This window comes from Lactuca sativa, chromosome 4 (genome assembly GCF_002870075.4).
Source record: "Lactuca sativa cultivar Salinas chromosome 4, Lsat_Salinas_v11, whole genome shotgun sequence".
In the NCBI taxonomy this organism is placed as follows: domain Eukaryota; kingdom Viridiplantae; phylum Streptophyta; class Magnoliopsida; order Asterales; family Asteraceae; genus Lactuca; species Lactuca sativa.
In genome coordinates, this window is record NC_056626.2 from 395,892,566 (window position 1) to 395,910,268 (window position 17,703).

At 34.7% G+C, this 17,703-nt stretch overlaps 1 protein-coding gene across 1 annotated transcript; it reads left to right on the forward strand.

Annotated features, from left to right (window-relative positions):
* Window positions 1-9,416: 9,416 nt before the first annotated feature.
* On the forward strand, window positions 9,417-12,173 carry LOC111888213 (amino acid transporter AVT1I). Its single transcript, XM_023884347.3, has 3 exons — window positions 9,417-9,638; window positions 10,238-10,845; window positions 11,570-12,173. Exons 1-3 carry the CDS (start codon window positions 9,476-9,478, stop codon window positions 12,086-12,088), a joined length of 1,290 nt encoding a protein of 429 aa, XP_023740115.1. The 5' UTR covers window positions 9,417-9,475; the 3' UTR covers window positions 12,089-12,173.
* Window positions 12,174-17,703: the final 5,530 nt, after the last annotated feature.

Consider the following 17,703-nt stretch of genomic DNA (forward strand, 5'->3'; position numbering starts at 1 on the left):
AGGGATGAATCTTTCACTCGAAGGATTATCTGATCCATTCGCTGGGACGGGTGCTCAGCACTAAGTTATGGAAATAAGAAGCATTCAGTATGTACCAGCAGTAGTGACCAGCACTGAGAGTGGCTGGAGTGATGGACAAAAGGGTTAAAGTCACCAGGCAAGGTGTTTGAGGCGGATTGCAGGTCATTTGACCATAGAGAACTTTGAGGATGAAGTTTAGATTAAGTGGGGGAGAGTTGTAACACCCGAAATCAGAAAGGTCAAGAAAGGAAAGGAAAACCCTAAGTTAAAGAGGGCTGACTCGTCGAGTCCAGGGAGGAACTCGGCGAGTCGGAGCGGGATCCGGGTGTAAGGTAAGTGACCGACTCGGTGAGTCGGCAAGTGGACTTGGCGAGTCTGGTCTAGGTTGGGAAACCTTAATTCCGGGATTTGGTACCCTATTTAAGCATCTTATTCTCTTCCCTAGGGTTCATTTGCGGCCCCTATAGTCCAGAACCCCAAACCCTAGCCACCATAATCATTTTTGGAGCAAGATCTACCCTTGGTGAAGTAATTTGGAGCTTGGAAGAGAAGAGATTCATAGTGGTGCAAGAGGAGGCCTTGGATCCAGAGTTGGTGGAACTTTTTTAGAGAATTTGGAGGTAATGAATCGTTATCCTTGGCTTTCTCCTTTCTAGATCCATCTTTCATGGAGTTTTAGGGTTTCTTTGAGAGTATGTGATGAGAGATTGGTGCATAAGTTAGATCTGGAATTGATACTCCAGATCTGAGCTCTATTTGGATCGAAAATGCAGAAAGCCATGTTAGTTGCTATGCAAAAGCCTTTCCCAATGAGTTGAGTTCCTCTCTAGCTTGGTTTTTTGTATTATGAGACAAGAAGCATGTAAAGTTAGCAACTTTATGTTGCTAATGGACTCTAGGAACCTAGATCTATTGTTTGGAGCAAAGGAGAACCTCTGTGACTCGAAATTATGGAAATGCACGTATGGACTCGGCGAGTCTGGGAGATGACTCGGTGAGGCGGGCTAGATATCAGACTTAAATCGCGTAGCAACTCGGCGAGTCACATGGGTGGACTCGACGAGTTGGATGAAGATAGGCAGGAACTCGACGAGTTGGAAGAACAACTCGGCGAGTCTGTTGAAGATTGCCTTGGACTCGGCGAGCCTGTTCATGAAATCGGTGAGTCAAGTCGCGAAACCCCAAACCCTTCTAGTTAAGACTCGGATCAGTGAGTTGAGTGGAGACTCAGTGAGTTGGACAGGACCGAACTCGGAAATCAGTAGACTCGGCGATTCATGGTCTGACTCTGCGAGTCGAGTCGTGAATGAAAAGGGTTTTTGAGCTTATGAACTCGGCGAGTCAGTAGGCTGACTCAGCGAGTAGGGTCAACCTGGAAGGTTGACTGTGACAAGGACTTTGACTTTGACTAGAGTTGACTTTTTGAGGACTGTCAGACTAAGTGTCATATTGATATTGGTAGCTCGGAGAGCTAGAGGAGCAGCGGCTCAAAGGGTTGTAGGTTAGCAGCCAGAGGGTGATCAGCAGAGCTCAGTAGTTCAGGTGAGTTTCCTTCCAGCAGGAACGGGTCTACGACCACAATGCCGGCCCGTTTAGTTAGCAGTAGTTTCAGACTTCGGTCCGACGCAGTAGTTTAGTATGCTTGGTGTCTCTATGATTCAAGCATGTTTATGTGTTATATGTTTCAGACTTCAGTCCGATGCAGTATGCAGTATATATGTTTATTCTAGTTGATATGTGTTTATGCTTTGCTATGACCAGTCAGTTCCGGACTTCGGTCTGATTCAGGGGACAAGGTCCCAGTTAGTCCGAGTTTCGGCCCGATGCAGTTTCAGGACTTCGGTCCGATGCAGGGGGCAAGACCCCAGTTAGTCCGGGCTTCGGCCCGATGCAGTTTCCTTATTGGGAGTTGGACGTTAAGAATCTATGTCTAGATTAGAAACTTCTATGCAAGAAGTATGTTCAAAGGAATGTACTTTGAATGTGAGACTTCATCACTATGGAATTGTCTTGTTACAATCTCCAATAGAGCACTTTGTAATTTCATTGGCAAAGTCTTGGTGACTTTGGCGTTGTGATATTACGAAAGGACCGTTGCATAAAATGTTAAAATCTAACATATTCTAGTAGTGGCGAGAATTTTGTATTCTTACACTAATGGATTAGGAATTGTGAAATGAGTGTGATTAAAAATGTTATTCAATTATACTATTTCACAAAGTAAGGACCATATGTAAACATAGTGTGCATGCTAAGAGCATGGGACAATTGTTGTTATAATTCAAGGAAGAAGTTGGTTACCCGAAACAACAAATAATGAATAATCAATATGGTGATTAACTAAAAGGTGTTTTATTTATACTCAAAAGTTTGGGGCCATATAGGATTAGTATTATTCTTATGTTTCACTTTGAATGTTTTGACTTCCCGAATAATAAGATTATTCAAACCCTCCACAGTCGCTCATTCTTTAGAAGTAGGAATGAAAGGTGACTGTCATGAATCCGTCTGTAGATTGACTAAAGGGTTTATACATAGCACAAGTTTACTACAAAATTCATGAGTGCTGCTATAAGATTAGAGTATTGGATCCCACGCTCACTTGGATCGATTCATGGATTTTATCACGAGTGATTGGTGAAACGATAATATCTTATATTCCATAAACCGAGATGTGTGAGTTGTATCTTATGAGTCGGTTACACATTGATAATATGTAAACGCACCAGTAACTTGGTGTTATAAAACGTGTTGTTGTGTGTGATTCGGTGAGTGAGTACAAGCGAGCATTGAGTCGAATTTTATCCGTTCCTTTTACCCAAAGTAGGATAAAAGCGATATCTATGGGCCCCTCGATGATTTAGTGATGACACCCTAGCTAAGAGCTTGGCCAAATCGGGACTAAGTTGATGTGTTCAATTGTAGTTTGTTTTCAGTCGTCATAAATCGAAAATCAGGAAACAACACATGAACATAGAGTATGGTTAAAATCCATGTCTCAGTTCATACGATATCTAAAATGGAGGAATATATGATCCCTTATCTAAAGGACAAGTTGTTGATAAGATCAGAGTTCGACAACGTCTGTGAGAGCTACGATTGCTAATCGGATTGTACTTACATTATAGTTATTGGACTTATCCAAGTGGGAGACTGTTGGATTAGTGTCTAAGCCCATAACTATATTTGGTATGTACTTGACCTGGTTTTGCATGGTCCTTTTGGGTTGCCTTCACCAAAGCAACTTGATAGGATGATTTATGGAGAAAGAGGATCAATTATGATTTATTAATATATTATATGAATAATATATTAAAGGAGAAATCATATTATTTAATTAATATTAGTCAAGAATTAATTGATAGTTAATTTTGGGACTGAAATTGTAATTATAAGATACTTGCAATTGGGTTATGGATCACCTTGGAACATAGGTTGGACGAATTCTATGGGAAGCCCATAAGGAATTCGTCCAAGAGGTGTTCTAAAGGGAGTCCATGGGTTGCTTAGGGCCTAAGCAGTCAAATTAGGGTTTCCTACTTGAAAACCCTAATAGCCTCACTATATAAAGACCCCTATGCCCCCAAAAACGTGGTGAACTCTTTTGTAAGAACCCTAGGACGGTTTTTGGTGCTTCTCCTCTCTCTCATAAGTCATTCTCTTGCTTGTGGTGTTTGTAAGCCATTAGAGGAGTGAAACTTGTGACTCTAAGCTCCAAATTCAAGAAGATTCAAGCCTTTGAAGAACAGGTAATCATCTAGATCTGCTCTTATGTGATAATTTTGAAATGCGTATGCTAGATTAGGGTTCTTGAGTCTTGGATGAATTACATGTACAATAGAGAAACCTAGATCCAAGCTTTTGGGTTTTCATGAGCACATAAGATGTTCTTTTATATAAAACCCATCACCATTAGCTGTTTTTTGTTTAATTAGATGGTTAAGAGGGTCTCAAAGATGAGTAATTTGGATAGATTTCTAGTTTCGGAAGGTATGTATGATGCATTTCCTAGCACCACTGTTGTGGTCTTAGAGCATACTAAGCTAGATCATAGTCCTATCCTTTGTAAGGAGTCGGTTGTGGACTATGCTCTGACTCCGTTTTGTTTTTTCCATTCTTGGTTATAGATGGGCGGTTTTCATCAACTTATGATGGAAACATGGGGGAATGATGGTATTGTAGGAAAAAATGGTATGACTTTCTTCAAGAAAAAAGATTCAAAATTTAAAAAGAGTGATCTATAATCAGAATTCCTTAAAGTAGGTCAGTACGAATGAGTTAAAAGTTGAACCTCAAAATTTGTGTGGCTCTCGTTGATGCTTAGAACGGTAAGGGTCTTACTACATATGATGATATGGTGCTCCGTAATGATAGTTAATATTATTTGATGAAATATATCGTCTTGAGACTAAGGACTTAGCTCAAAAAGGTAAGGTCAAGTGGGTTATTAAGGGTGATGAGAACGTGAAGTTTTTCCATGGTACGTTAAAGAAAAAGCGTGGTCATCTTTTTATTAAAAATATTTTACGTGACGACTCTTAGATCAAATACCATATCCTTGTTAGATCCGATTGTTTTGAGCATTTACGGGCTCATTTTCCCCATTGTAGGTTCTTCTCCTTGCTTAGGGTGAAGTTCCATAACCATTTGTTCGTGGATCAAAATGTGTTCATTAAATATTACTTTTCTTGGGAGGAAATTAAGCAAACAATGTGGGATTATGGTGCCGATCGAGCTTTGGGGCCTAATGGTTTTCTCAATTTAAAAGAAACCCATTGTTTCCAAATCAAAACCATATCAAATCAAGTGTCAATACAAATATTCCGAGATCCATGTAAAATAAAATCTCTAAAAACATGTCACCGGAGGATGTCTGCGATCACGCCTTTGCCTTGTCACGATCATCTAAAGAACCTGAAACAAGAAACTGAAACTGTATACTAAAGCTTAGTGAGTCCCCCCAAAATAACATATAGCACAACCAAACAAATATACAAAATGCATGCTGGGTCCACAACCTCCCAGTTGGATTGCCCTACGAATAACGTACTGGGTCCACAACCTGCCGATTGGATTACTCTAGCCCACAACCTCCCGGTTGGATTGTTCCAGGTTTGTTGACTAAACGCACGAAGCAGTACAATCTCGACCCAACCATACTATATCAACATATAGTATATATCATATAACATATATTCAACAAACATATAATAAAATAGCCATGCAACAGACTCGCAAACATATCTGCCAATCACTACAGTATAATAATGTCATATATACCGGAACTCATTTCTAACGAATCAATACAATATGGAAACATTCCCTAAACCAGGGTACATAACTCAGTGGGCCGGCATTGGTGCATTCGACCTGCAAGTGCAACGAGGAAAACTTACCTCTCTGTTTGAAAAAGATCTTTAAATAGGATACAACTCCGAAAGACAGCTCAATCGGTTACATATTCATCATGAAATGACCAATCTCAAATACGACTCAAAATACCCAAAATACCCTTAGGTCAAACTTGGTCAAACCATGGTCAAAGGTAAAGTCAACAAGTCAACTCAACCAGTCGCCACATCGTGATTAACTCTAACCATGTCGTAGTGACTAGAGGACGAAACAGTCATGTAGCAGCCATCCACCATGTCGTGGTGACCATTCACCACGTGATAACTGTTCAAACCAGCTTATTCTAATAACCCCTTAATCCATCAAGCCAACCATTCAACCTTTCCGTAAGGCATTCACTCATCCAATGAAGCATAAAAATCGTCGCTTTATAGACATACATACCCAATGCATGTATTGAAATTAACCTAGGTCAAAATAGAGTAAAAAGGGCCAAGATCACATGCAAAAATTCAAAACGCTAATAAATTCTATATCCAACACTCCTAACTCCAAAGGGAATCTGAGGATCCATAAAGTTGACAACTTTATGGAATTCCAACACTCCAATAAGTCCCAACATGAAGAATAAGACTTAGAAGCCTAGATCTATGCACAAAGAACTAAAAAGCATGGAACTTGAGGACTTACAAAAGTCTAGAAGATGCACAACGAAGATGAGAAGAGTCCCTTGCTGAATCCAAGCCCAAATGTCACATTTGTCTTCCTCTAATACCCAAAAATCAACACCAAAGGCTCAAAAGGCCAAGTTCGAGGTTAGGGTTTGCTTGGAGGCTGAGAGAGTGTGATTGAGGCTGATGTTGAGCAACCTTAGCCATCACATTCCCTTAAACAGGGACACAAACCCTGAAGATTAGGGTTTCTCATTTAATCACCACCACGCCGTGGTTATAGGCCGCCATACCATGGTGGTCATAAAAAATCCGCCATACAAAACGCTCCACCATGTCGTGGTGATGCTCCACCATGTTGTGGCCACCCCCATTAAGATTTATACATACAAGTTGATTTATACCTGTACTGGATCTTACACAAATTTTCGTTCGTTTAGTCCTGTATGGTTCACATATAAGATTATTAGTAAACATTTAATTAATCGGCTCAATGCGGTTATTATGAGCTGTGTTAGTCGGGATCAATATGCCTTTATTAAAGATATGAATATTTTAGATGACCCGTTTTGTTGAATGAAGTTATAGAGTGGTATCATAATTGTAAGAAAAGACTTATTGTCTTCAAAGTTGACTTTGAGAAAGCCTAGATTCTCTATGTTGGGACATTCTTAACTTTTTCATGGACAAGTTGGGCATTATTTGTAAATGGATGCGGTGGATTTCAGGATGTCTGATGAATGAAAGGTCTTATATTCTAGTTACTGGCTCCATACATATGAATGTTGGATTTTGTAGGGGTGTAAAGCAAGGAGACCCGATGTCTACGTTTCTGTTTATTTTACCGATAGAAGGATTGCATCTAGTTAGTTTTAGGGTTGAACATATTGGTTTGTTTAGGGGAGCTTCAATTAGCCACATTAGTTTGGAGTTTTCATATTTGTTATATGCATATCATGTTATGTTTTTATGGGAGGGCTCTCAGTCGAATGCTAGTAACTTGGTGTGCATTCCCATGTGTTTTTCTTGGTCTCGAGACTTAAAATTAATGTGAAAAAGTAAACTTCTTGGTGTAGGTGTATTTGATTTTATATATATTGATGTGGTTCCAGGATATGGGGTTTCCTCCATGCCGTTTTCTTATCTAGGTGTTCTGGTTGGTTACAATACGAGTTGATTTGAAAACTCGAAAGGTGTTTTTGACAAAGTTTATTTTTAAATTATTTGATTGGAAAGCTCGTATTTTGTCTATTGGTGGGCGACTTTTTTTTGATTAAAGATGTACTTTGGATTTTCCTAAGGACTATATGTCACTTTACAAAACCCCAACCGTTATGCAACAAAAAAAAAGTGGATTCGTTGTGTAATAAGTTTGTCATTGGAGGTGACAAGGAGGAGCATCAGATGACTTGGGGTATGGTGAGTAAGTTGCTAGGTGGTATTGGTGTCGGTAGTATTTTCGTGTTGAACATATCTAATTTACTGTTCAAATAGATTTAGCGCTTTAGATATAATCTGCTTGATTTGTGGGTCAAAGGAGTTCAAGCTACTTATGGTTCAGATGGGTATTTTTCCGCTTCTCTTTGACTGAACTTCGAGTTTTTAGACCTTGGATTAATCTTCTCAACTCGGTTATGCAGCTGAACTAGAAAGGAATTGATTTGTTGTCGGCTTGTAAGCATAAGATGGGGGACAATTAAGTCAAATACTTATTTTTGGGAAGACATATGATATGGTGTGGTGATTGTTCGGTTGAATTCCTGGGAATATATACATCGGATGATGGTAAATTTTATATTGTGTCAAACCGACTTCACTGCTAGAGGAAGACCGACATATGAGGAGGAGTTAGTGCGACATTTGACTTTGAGGGTATGTATGAGTAATGGGTGGCTATCAGGGCCGTTCCAAACATATTTTGGGCTCAGGGCGAAAGAAAAAATAGGCCCTTAAAATATACAATTGTCTTCAAGTTTTTTTTTATAATAACTCAATAATCGAAAGAAATTACTTGTACTATCTTCTAAATACAACAATTTCCATAAAACAATTGAGCCTCTTTAAAAGATAGGTCCTGAACGGTCGCCTCTATCGTCCACCCTCTGAGACGGGCCTGATGGCTATGGTCTTTGGATCGATGGTTCCACTTGGTTTACGGTTGCTTCTGCGCATACTTTCATTGATGTTAATAACTTGGTAGTGGATATTAATTGCAATAGATGGAATCTCCTAGTTCCCTTAAAGTTAATGTCTTAATATGGAGGTTTACATTGAATAAGATCCGGTCTCGGGTGGAGACATTCAAGTTCAACCATCTCTTTTTCACTTGTGATCGAACGGCTATTGACTTTTAGATCTTACCGACTAGATGGTAGGATATTGATCTTCACATTTTTTCTATTTTTATGTCGAGTGGATGGGTTGGTTGGCTTCGTATCCGTTGATTAGTTCGTCTTTATTTGGATGCAATGGGAGTCACCCTTATGTGGGTGGGTTATTTGGAGTTTCGGAACATGCAACTTTTTAGTCAAAAGAAACCTATGAACGCTTTTCTTGAGGTTTTGTAGTTTCTCAATCTTTTTTTTTTTTTTTGGATTAGTGTTAGGAAGCCTGAGTTTTGCTTTAATTGGATAGGATGTAAAATCCTAGTATATCAATTTCCTTGATGTAATTTTCTATTTTTTCACTTGTTTTTAATAAAATTTATGCCATTTAAAAAAAATAACAATTATAATCTAGTTAGAAACTCAATCCAAAAACAAGAACAAGTTAGAAAATCAAGAGCAAGTTTGAAAAGTTTCGAACTATATATAGATTTCCAAACATTCTTAATAAAAAAAGGTGTTCAAAATTACCAACTATTTTTTCGAAAAACTTGGTTCTCAGACTTGTTTTTGTTAAGAAAAGTATTGCGAAAAATTGCAAAATTTTGAAGTTCTCGACCTGGTCGTTTGATAGTTTTTGGAAAATTGTACTTAATATTTATTATCTGTTTACCATATGTGGTCGTTAGGTTGATTATCCCTTAAATAAATGTTAGAAAAAACTATAAAAAAAAAACAAATTAAAAATATAATATTTATTTAAATTTCGAAAAAACAAATAAAAAGTAAAACTATCTCGGTTTTGTACGTTTGATGCAAGTTGGAAAGGTTTTAACGGTATCAAAAAAAAAAAAAAAAAAAAAAAAAATCCATAAAAACAAAATTTACACTTTACACTATTTTTTATTTTGTGAGAAAGGCATATAAAATAAAGGCTAAACCGGATTTTTTAAATGTCCGGTCCAAGGCGGGTAGGTGTGCACCATTAATTTTTTTTGGGTAAAAGTGATAGTCGACATAATCTTTGCTTTAAATTAAAGAAGTCAAATATAGTTTTAGGTTAAAACATTAAGAGCCTCGAAGAGAAAAAGAAGAAAAAGAGTTGTAATGGAGACTAAAAAGCAAGATGACTACTCTCTTACAATACCACTACTTGTTAACAATGGAGATGTTGGAACGAAGGTAAAAGAAGAAGAATACACCAACAACACAACCACAGGAACTGCTTCTTTCATCAGTACTTGTTTCAATTGTCTCAATGGTCTTTCAGGTTCTTACTTCTCTTCTCTTCAATTTTTTTACCTTTAATCCACATACATTTTGTCTTTGGGTATTAATCTTTGTAATCCATAGTAGCAAGTTTTTTCATGGAAAATCTCACAAAACAGTTTTTTTCATGAAAAAACAGTTTTTTTTTTTTTTCAGAAAAAGTAGTTTTTTGTTTTTTTTTTTCAGAAAAAATGTAATTTTTTTTTATTAAAAAACTTCAAAAAAAAACTCATTTTATCTATAAAAAAGCTTTTAACTTGTTTATTTATAATTAGTTGAAACATGAATGAACCAAAAGAGCTCATTAAAGTCTTTTCAACCAAATTTTTTCAAGAAGTTTTTTCCCAAAAAGTTTTTCGATAATTTGGTTTCAACTAATTATAAAAAGACAATTTAAAAGGTTTCCTTTTATAGATATAAAAATGAATATTTGTTAATCAAACATACGTTTTGAAAAAACTTCGGCCGAAAAAACTTGTAATAGTTTTTCAAAAGCTATTGAAAAGCTCCCAAAACTTGTCTATTGTAGATGCTCTAATTTTGACGAAGTAAAAGTCAAAATCTCCATTCATGCAATTTTCATTTTGATGGGATTCTCAGGAGTCGGAATACTTTCAGTACCATACGCATTAGCATCAGGAGGGTGGTTGAGTTTACTTCTACTTCCTTTAATCGCCATCTCAACATTCTACACAGGATTACTAATTCAAAGATGCATGGATTCTGATCCAACAATCACAAATTACTCCGAACTTGGGGGTCGAGCATTTGGTAAAACAGGCAAAACCCTAGTATCAATCACCATGAACATCGAGCTCTATTTAGTAGCAACAGGTTTTCTAATCCTAGAAGGCGATAACTTATGCAACTTATTCCCAGATATAGATTTTGATATCTTTGGTGTTCATATAGATCCCAAAAGTGGATTTATTGTGTTTGTTGCAATCATTATACTCCCTACAAATTGGTTGAACAACATGAGTGTTCTTTCGTATATATCTGCAAGTGGAGTTGCTGCCTCTGTGATTATTCTGGGATCTATCTTTTGGGGTGGTGCATTTGATGGTATTGGTTTTCAGGAGAAGGGTAATTTGGTAAAATGGAATGGAATCCCTTCGGCTATTAGCTTATATGCATTTTGCTATTGTGCGCATCCCGTTTTTCCTACCCTATATACTTCCATGAAAAACCAACGTCAATTCTCAAAGGTATATATTAAGAAGTTATTTCTTCATGAATTTAAAAGTTTTTTTTTTCAAAAGTTTTGGTGTTAACATATTGAAACTATAAACCATTTAAGTTGGCATCTTACATGGCAAAGATTGCCTACATTATGCCATGTAGGATGCTAAAGCAAATGGTTTACAAAGACGCCTACGTTATGCCATGTAGGATGACAATTCAAATGGTTTACTTGTCAAATATGTTAAAATTGAGAGGCTAATTATTTGGTGTGTGAATTAGAAGATGAGGGACCTAAAGTTGTGTTGGCAATAGTTTATGTCTAAAATTTTGACACAACCCTAATGTGTCAAAAGTTAGGATTTAATGGGGAAAACCTTTTAGTTTTTTTTTCTTCCAACGTTCTCTTACATGGTTTTTTCTTTATTAATTCTAAAAAAAAGATCTATGAGAAATTAAATATCCTCCTACTTTTTGTTCCTAAATATCTTCCTACCCAATGAAATGATGACACGTGTAACATTTAATGTTCATTTAATGAGATTTAATGATATTTTAGGATACTAATATGACACATGTCATCAATTAAATGGGTAGGAAAATTTGTAGGATTAAAAGGTAGGAGGATATTTAATTTCTCAAGATCTATATATAGGTTATCAGATTTAGTGATTGAGTAATAAAAGAAATAATATCTTAATAACATTTGTTTCCATTATTACTAATATGTTTAGTTGTTCTAAATTGTAGGTGTTGTTCCTATGTTTCGCCTTTTGTACCGCTACTTACTCATTAATGGCAGTTATCGGTTACCTCATGTTTGGGTCAAATGTAGAGTCAGAGATTACCTTAAATCTTCCTACCAACAACATAAGCTCAAAAGTAGCCATATTCACCACCTTAGTCACTCCAATAGCTAAATATGCACTAATGGTAACACCAATTGTCAATACCATTGAAGCACGATTTCAATCTTCTTACAGCAAAAGGATTCGTTCATTCATAATTAGAACACTCTTGATGATAAGCACAGTAGTTGTAGCCCTATCGCTCCCTTTTTTTGGGTATTTAATGGCACTTGTGGGAGCCCTCTTAAGTGCTACAGTTTCAATCACAGTTCCATGCTTGTGTTACTTGAAGATTTCAGGGATTTATAGAAGAATTGGGGTTGAGATGACGATTGTTGTGTTTGTTGGGTTAATTGGGGTTGTTGTAGCAATTGTGGGTACTTATGTATCAATTTTAGATATAAAAAGGCACCTTTATTAGATTATTGAATTGTGGATTGTTAATCTTCATGTTTAAAGTTAATTACTCATATAATAACAAGCCTAACATAACTTAAGTTGCCAAAGTGCTTTGAAGTATAGAATTAGGTGATTTCCATCTATCACATTTTTTGGAAGGCAATTAGGATTTGGCATGAATTCGAAAGGATTTTTTTTCACAGAAATACAAGTTTCTGGGATGGAAAGCAATAATTGGTCTTGTTAATATGCTAAATGTGGATGATGATTAATACCTTATATAGATTTTGAAGTATCAAACGTTTTACTTTTTGTTTTTGTTTTTTTTGAATATATGTTTTCAACATACTATGAGTTTGTGTTTTAGTATATACCATTATCAATCCATATCAACAAACTTATCGGTAGCCAAACAAGCTGTGCCAAATATACTTGATACAATATTGATAACTAAATTTATGTACCAACTATAGTTTGTATAACACAATCCGCTATTAGGAGAAATACTTTGTATCAAACCTTGTTCACCCATAATAGATACGTCATACCAATACTAGGTAAAAGTAAATGTATACACACATATAAATATATTATACACACATAGAATCCACATTCATGTTTTCATACATACAAATACACATTATACATATATTCATATACATATATAAATACATAGATTTATACCAAACATACACGCATATGCAAATTTTCATATAATAACATCCTACTTATACCAAATACACATACATTTACATACATATACCACATTGCATACAAATTCAAATTATACACACATACAAATACACATATACACACATATACGTACACTATACACACATATAATCAACATTCATGTTTTCATACATATAAATACAAATTATACATATAAATAAACATTATACATACATTCACATACATATACAAGATATACACACATATGTCAAATTTCACATAATAGAAACCTGTGGTGGCCGGAAACCAATAAGGTGGTGCAGTGGTGGTGGTAGACGTTGTCGGTGATAGCAACAATTGAAGAAAACCGAAATCAGTTTTTATTTATTTATTTATTTAATTTTTTTGCAATTAACCCGACTAGAAACTAGAAATCAACGTTACAAGAGAAAGAGAAAGAAAATGAGGAAGGAATTGCACCTTAGTTGCCAGAGAAGAAAAACACTCGTCGAGGTCGCCGGTAGTAGAGATGGAAGCCGGTGGTCAAAGGTATCATCACAGATCGAAGGTATCGTCACAAATCGAGAGAAATGGAAGCAGAATAGGGAAGAAAGAAAGCTTAAAAGTGTTTATTTGCGATGGCTTTTAGTGGTGACAACTTTTAGCGGCGACACAAAGACAATAGCGACTCCTATCGATTGTGGCGACAATTGTGGAGGGAACTTATCATGTCTCTTTTTTTTACCATCAGCGGCGATACTAGTCGCCGATATTGGTGTCACCGTTATTGGTTTATGCGAAATGGAACCCCAATTATTGGATTAGACTCTTGATCGGACAGATGGGGTTTACCAAAAAGGGATCACGCGGATTTGGTCCCCAAGTTATTACCGGTGACCTTTTACCGTTGACATGGACTTTTGGAAATGACTAAAGCTTGAGTCCCTACTAATAGTCTGTGGTGCCAGTAAAGATGTCGCCAGCAATGACATGATTTCTTGTAGTGACTTTAAACCGAATTTTAACAACAAATCTATATAATCACCGAATAATACTATATTTTTCAAAAGAGTTTATACAGAATAAACATAGACGATCAACAAACTGTAACAAAATTCGATTAAAGACAGTAATAGCTTTAGACAATAAGATTACAATGTATGATGTGAATTAAGAAAAATCTCAACACGAACATAAACATAAAAAACACTTTAAGAAAACCCTAATAACTCTCCAGAGAGAATGATGGAGAAAATATGTTAAAAGAATTACACCAAAACACCAAAAGAGCATTTATATACAAGCTCTCTTAGACGTTACAGATTACAACCTTGAAGCTTTAGCATCTCTCCAACATAACCCTTCATGTGTCAACCCATATTCAATTTGAACTACACGAGCCCCACATATTTCCCGGTACTTCAACCAGTATCTCTCTAAGCCCATATAACATATAATTAGTTCAAGTAATGTTAACAAACCAAAAAAAATGTAATAATATATTTAATACAAAAACCCTAATATTAATCTCTAACACCAAGGTTGAGATTGACAAATTACATCAATATTGGTATTGATACTTATTTTTTGTCTAAGAAGTAGTGTTGTAATTCTTTTGTAAGGTATCTCTTTCCACACAATGTCTAGGTTCATAGTAGTGTGGTAGTTAATTTACAGAATGGATAATGGTTTTAGACGTTAAGAAGACCAGTGAGACGAAGTTGAAAAAGAAGAATTGCATAATATTATGATAGAGACCATTGCTAAAACCCATATTGATATCTTGGTGATGGACACATGAAGATGGTTGTTGACTCGAGACGCTCAATTTATAGTAGTGTCGATCTATTATGGAAGATAAATTTATAGACTCAAACGAAATTAAGGTGGTGTTTGTTTTTCGATGTGAAAATACCTAAAGTCTGCATACCAATTCTGCAAACCTCTGTAGCAGAAGAGGGAGACCAAACGGCTACAACATGTAATAAAAATCCTGTTTGTTTTTTTCCCTCTGCAAAATGCTCCAATAAGTTAAAGTAAGGTGTGAAGAGGTTTGAAGCAGAGGGTTAAGTGCTGCACCACGTAGCATATGCACATCATTTTTTAAGTCAGAAGTTTTCTGAAAAACAAATAGCTGCAAAGGGTCATGTGCTGCGCGGCGTAGCAATAAGTGTCAGAAGTGGTTTTTTTAGAAAAAACAAATAGCACCTAAGAGTAGATGTAATTGTTAGACTTATATATGTATATGTACCATATTTAGTGTGTATTTTTCCTATTTATTTGGTTCAGCCGATTGAGATCAAGAAGAAGAGGAACATATGAATTGATGTTAGTTATGCCGTAGATCTTATCATTGATAGTAGGTTTAGTGTTGAAAGATCCTAAAGTTACGGTGAGAGATAGACAGATAGCCGAGACGAAGAAGTAAACAGCAGAAGCGAAGAAGGAGAGAGCCGGAGGATTAGGAGTCGGCTAGGTTTGAGGAAGTAGTCTCTGATACCATGTTATCACCAATATTTCACATGAATGAGCATTGTGCCTCTCACGTATCTTAAATACCACAAAATACAAAAAAGGGCTATAAAGAGTACAATGGGCCAAAGAGCAATACAAGCCTGCCAAACCAAATACATAGGAGGAATACAAACTAAATATGGTACATATACATATATACGTCTAACAATAATAATCTGTTTCATAACAAAGTGAACTTTCTGATGTGGAGACAAAGAATAAACATGGTGCCTAGCAAAAGTAACCTTTTAAATATCGGTTTATATATGGATAGAGCTTTTTTTTTTCATATGTCGTCAAGTACCGATGAAAGTTCGATACACATTTTCTTCCATTACCGGGTGCTCCAGACATATGTGTAGAAATTTAGGTAAATAGTGGACCACAAATTTCATCTTAGTTTACAACATAATTTCATCTTAGTTTACAACATAGAACATATATACAAACTGATTGACAACCAAAAGATTGATCAATTTTCAGACTAGCCCTGGAAGCTGCAATAATAATCGTTATTTTGGACATCTTTGGAATCAGGAGTAATCTCACTTTTAAAAAAAGGTAACATGAGTGGTGATTCTATAATTTTTTTTTATTTTATTTTTCATTTTTTTATAACTATGTTATCTTGTTTTTGAGTTTGATTCACAACAAAAGTTGGAGTCACAACCTAGTCTAGGATACCTTGATGCATCTCCATAGGGAGGTTGCTCTTAAATGTAATAATAACTAGGACTGATTTTTGTTTTGCTAGCCCCTAACTAGCTGTGTTTTTTTCTTTTTAAACTGAAACCCATTAAAAAAGTAATTTAACAACTTTTGTAGGTTGTTTATAGAAGTTTAAACGAATCGGACGAATGAGAAGTTTGTTTATTTAATAATGAATGGAAATGAACAAGATTTTCGTTCGTTTAGTTAAGGGAACGAATATAAAGAATAGTCTTATTCGTTCTTTTATGTTCATATATATATATATATATATATATATATATATATATATATATATATATATATATATATATATATATATATATATATATATATATATATATATATATATGAGAGTGAAAGTGAAAATGGAGTTTCCAAAAGGGATTTAAGTTTCACAATTTATAGATTTGATAAAAATATCAAAGTGCCAATGTGATCAACATACTAAAAGTAAGACTAAATTTTATGGTTCTTGTTAAGGATGATTATGTTGGTATATATATATATATATATATATATATATATATATATATATATATATATATATATATATATATATATATATATATATATATATATATATATATTCATGAGAAAACATAAATATTTTACAAAAATATGAAAATAAATTTGATCTTATACAAATTAAACCTATGTACTTTACAAATTAAATTTATTAGCAATAAATTAAACATAAAAAATCACATGGTAGGGTGTTATGTTGATATAGATTTAATGGTGATTTTAACAATCATTTTTTTTTCACGTCCTAAACCACTTTTAAATTCAAGTTTTCTTAATAAAAAAGTTAAATAAAACATGTTTTTCTAATCTGAAACAATTTCTCATGTATCATCAATTATCATCATGTAGTTCAATGTTTAGATGAATTTTTGTCCAAAATATAAGCTTGATGTGACACAATCTCTTTGCAAGGGTATTTTAGTAAATTAACTTATATTTAATAAAGGAAATTTCGAATTTTCAGAGATATTTTTAATTCTCAAAATTTGATTTTTTTAATTAACCAATTTCAATTGTAACATATTTTTTAATCATAACCGATTTTATTCGGTTAGAATAACATTCTGTAAGAATCATATTCTATGAGAATGTTAGTCATAAACTAATTTTTGTTAAAAACTACACTTATTCTAAAAAACACGACTAAGAATTTGAAATCAAATATAAACATCGAAATCATACAAAAACACTAATATATGTTAAAGGAGTTGGATACAAGTTAAATTTGTCATTACATTGTTAAAAAAATAACAAACTCTATATATTATTCTATGAGAATGTAACACTAACTAAGAACAAACAAAAATAATTGTATATTATTCTCCAAGAATATACTTTACATATAGTTTTGTCATTAAGTTGTGGATTATTGAATATAGCACTCACTAAGAAAAAAAGTTGGCTTTTTCTCTAGATTATTGAAAGAATGCAGCGACAATAAAGGAAAAAAAATCCATCTCAACATCGCCTTCTTTGCTTTTATCTTAATAAAACTTAACTCGTCCTCCTTTTTTTGTAGGTATGAATAATACATTTTGCAAGAATATACTCTCGCTCTTGAAAGACCAAATATCTAATACATTCTGAAAATGGGCATATCTAAAACATTATGTTACTCTGATTTTTGAAAGAATTTGCAAAAATATTAAACAAAAACTTTTAAAAGTTTTGAGTATAGTCTAGCAAAAACCTATCAAAATATTTAACATATACACA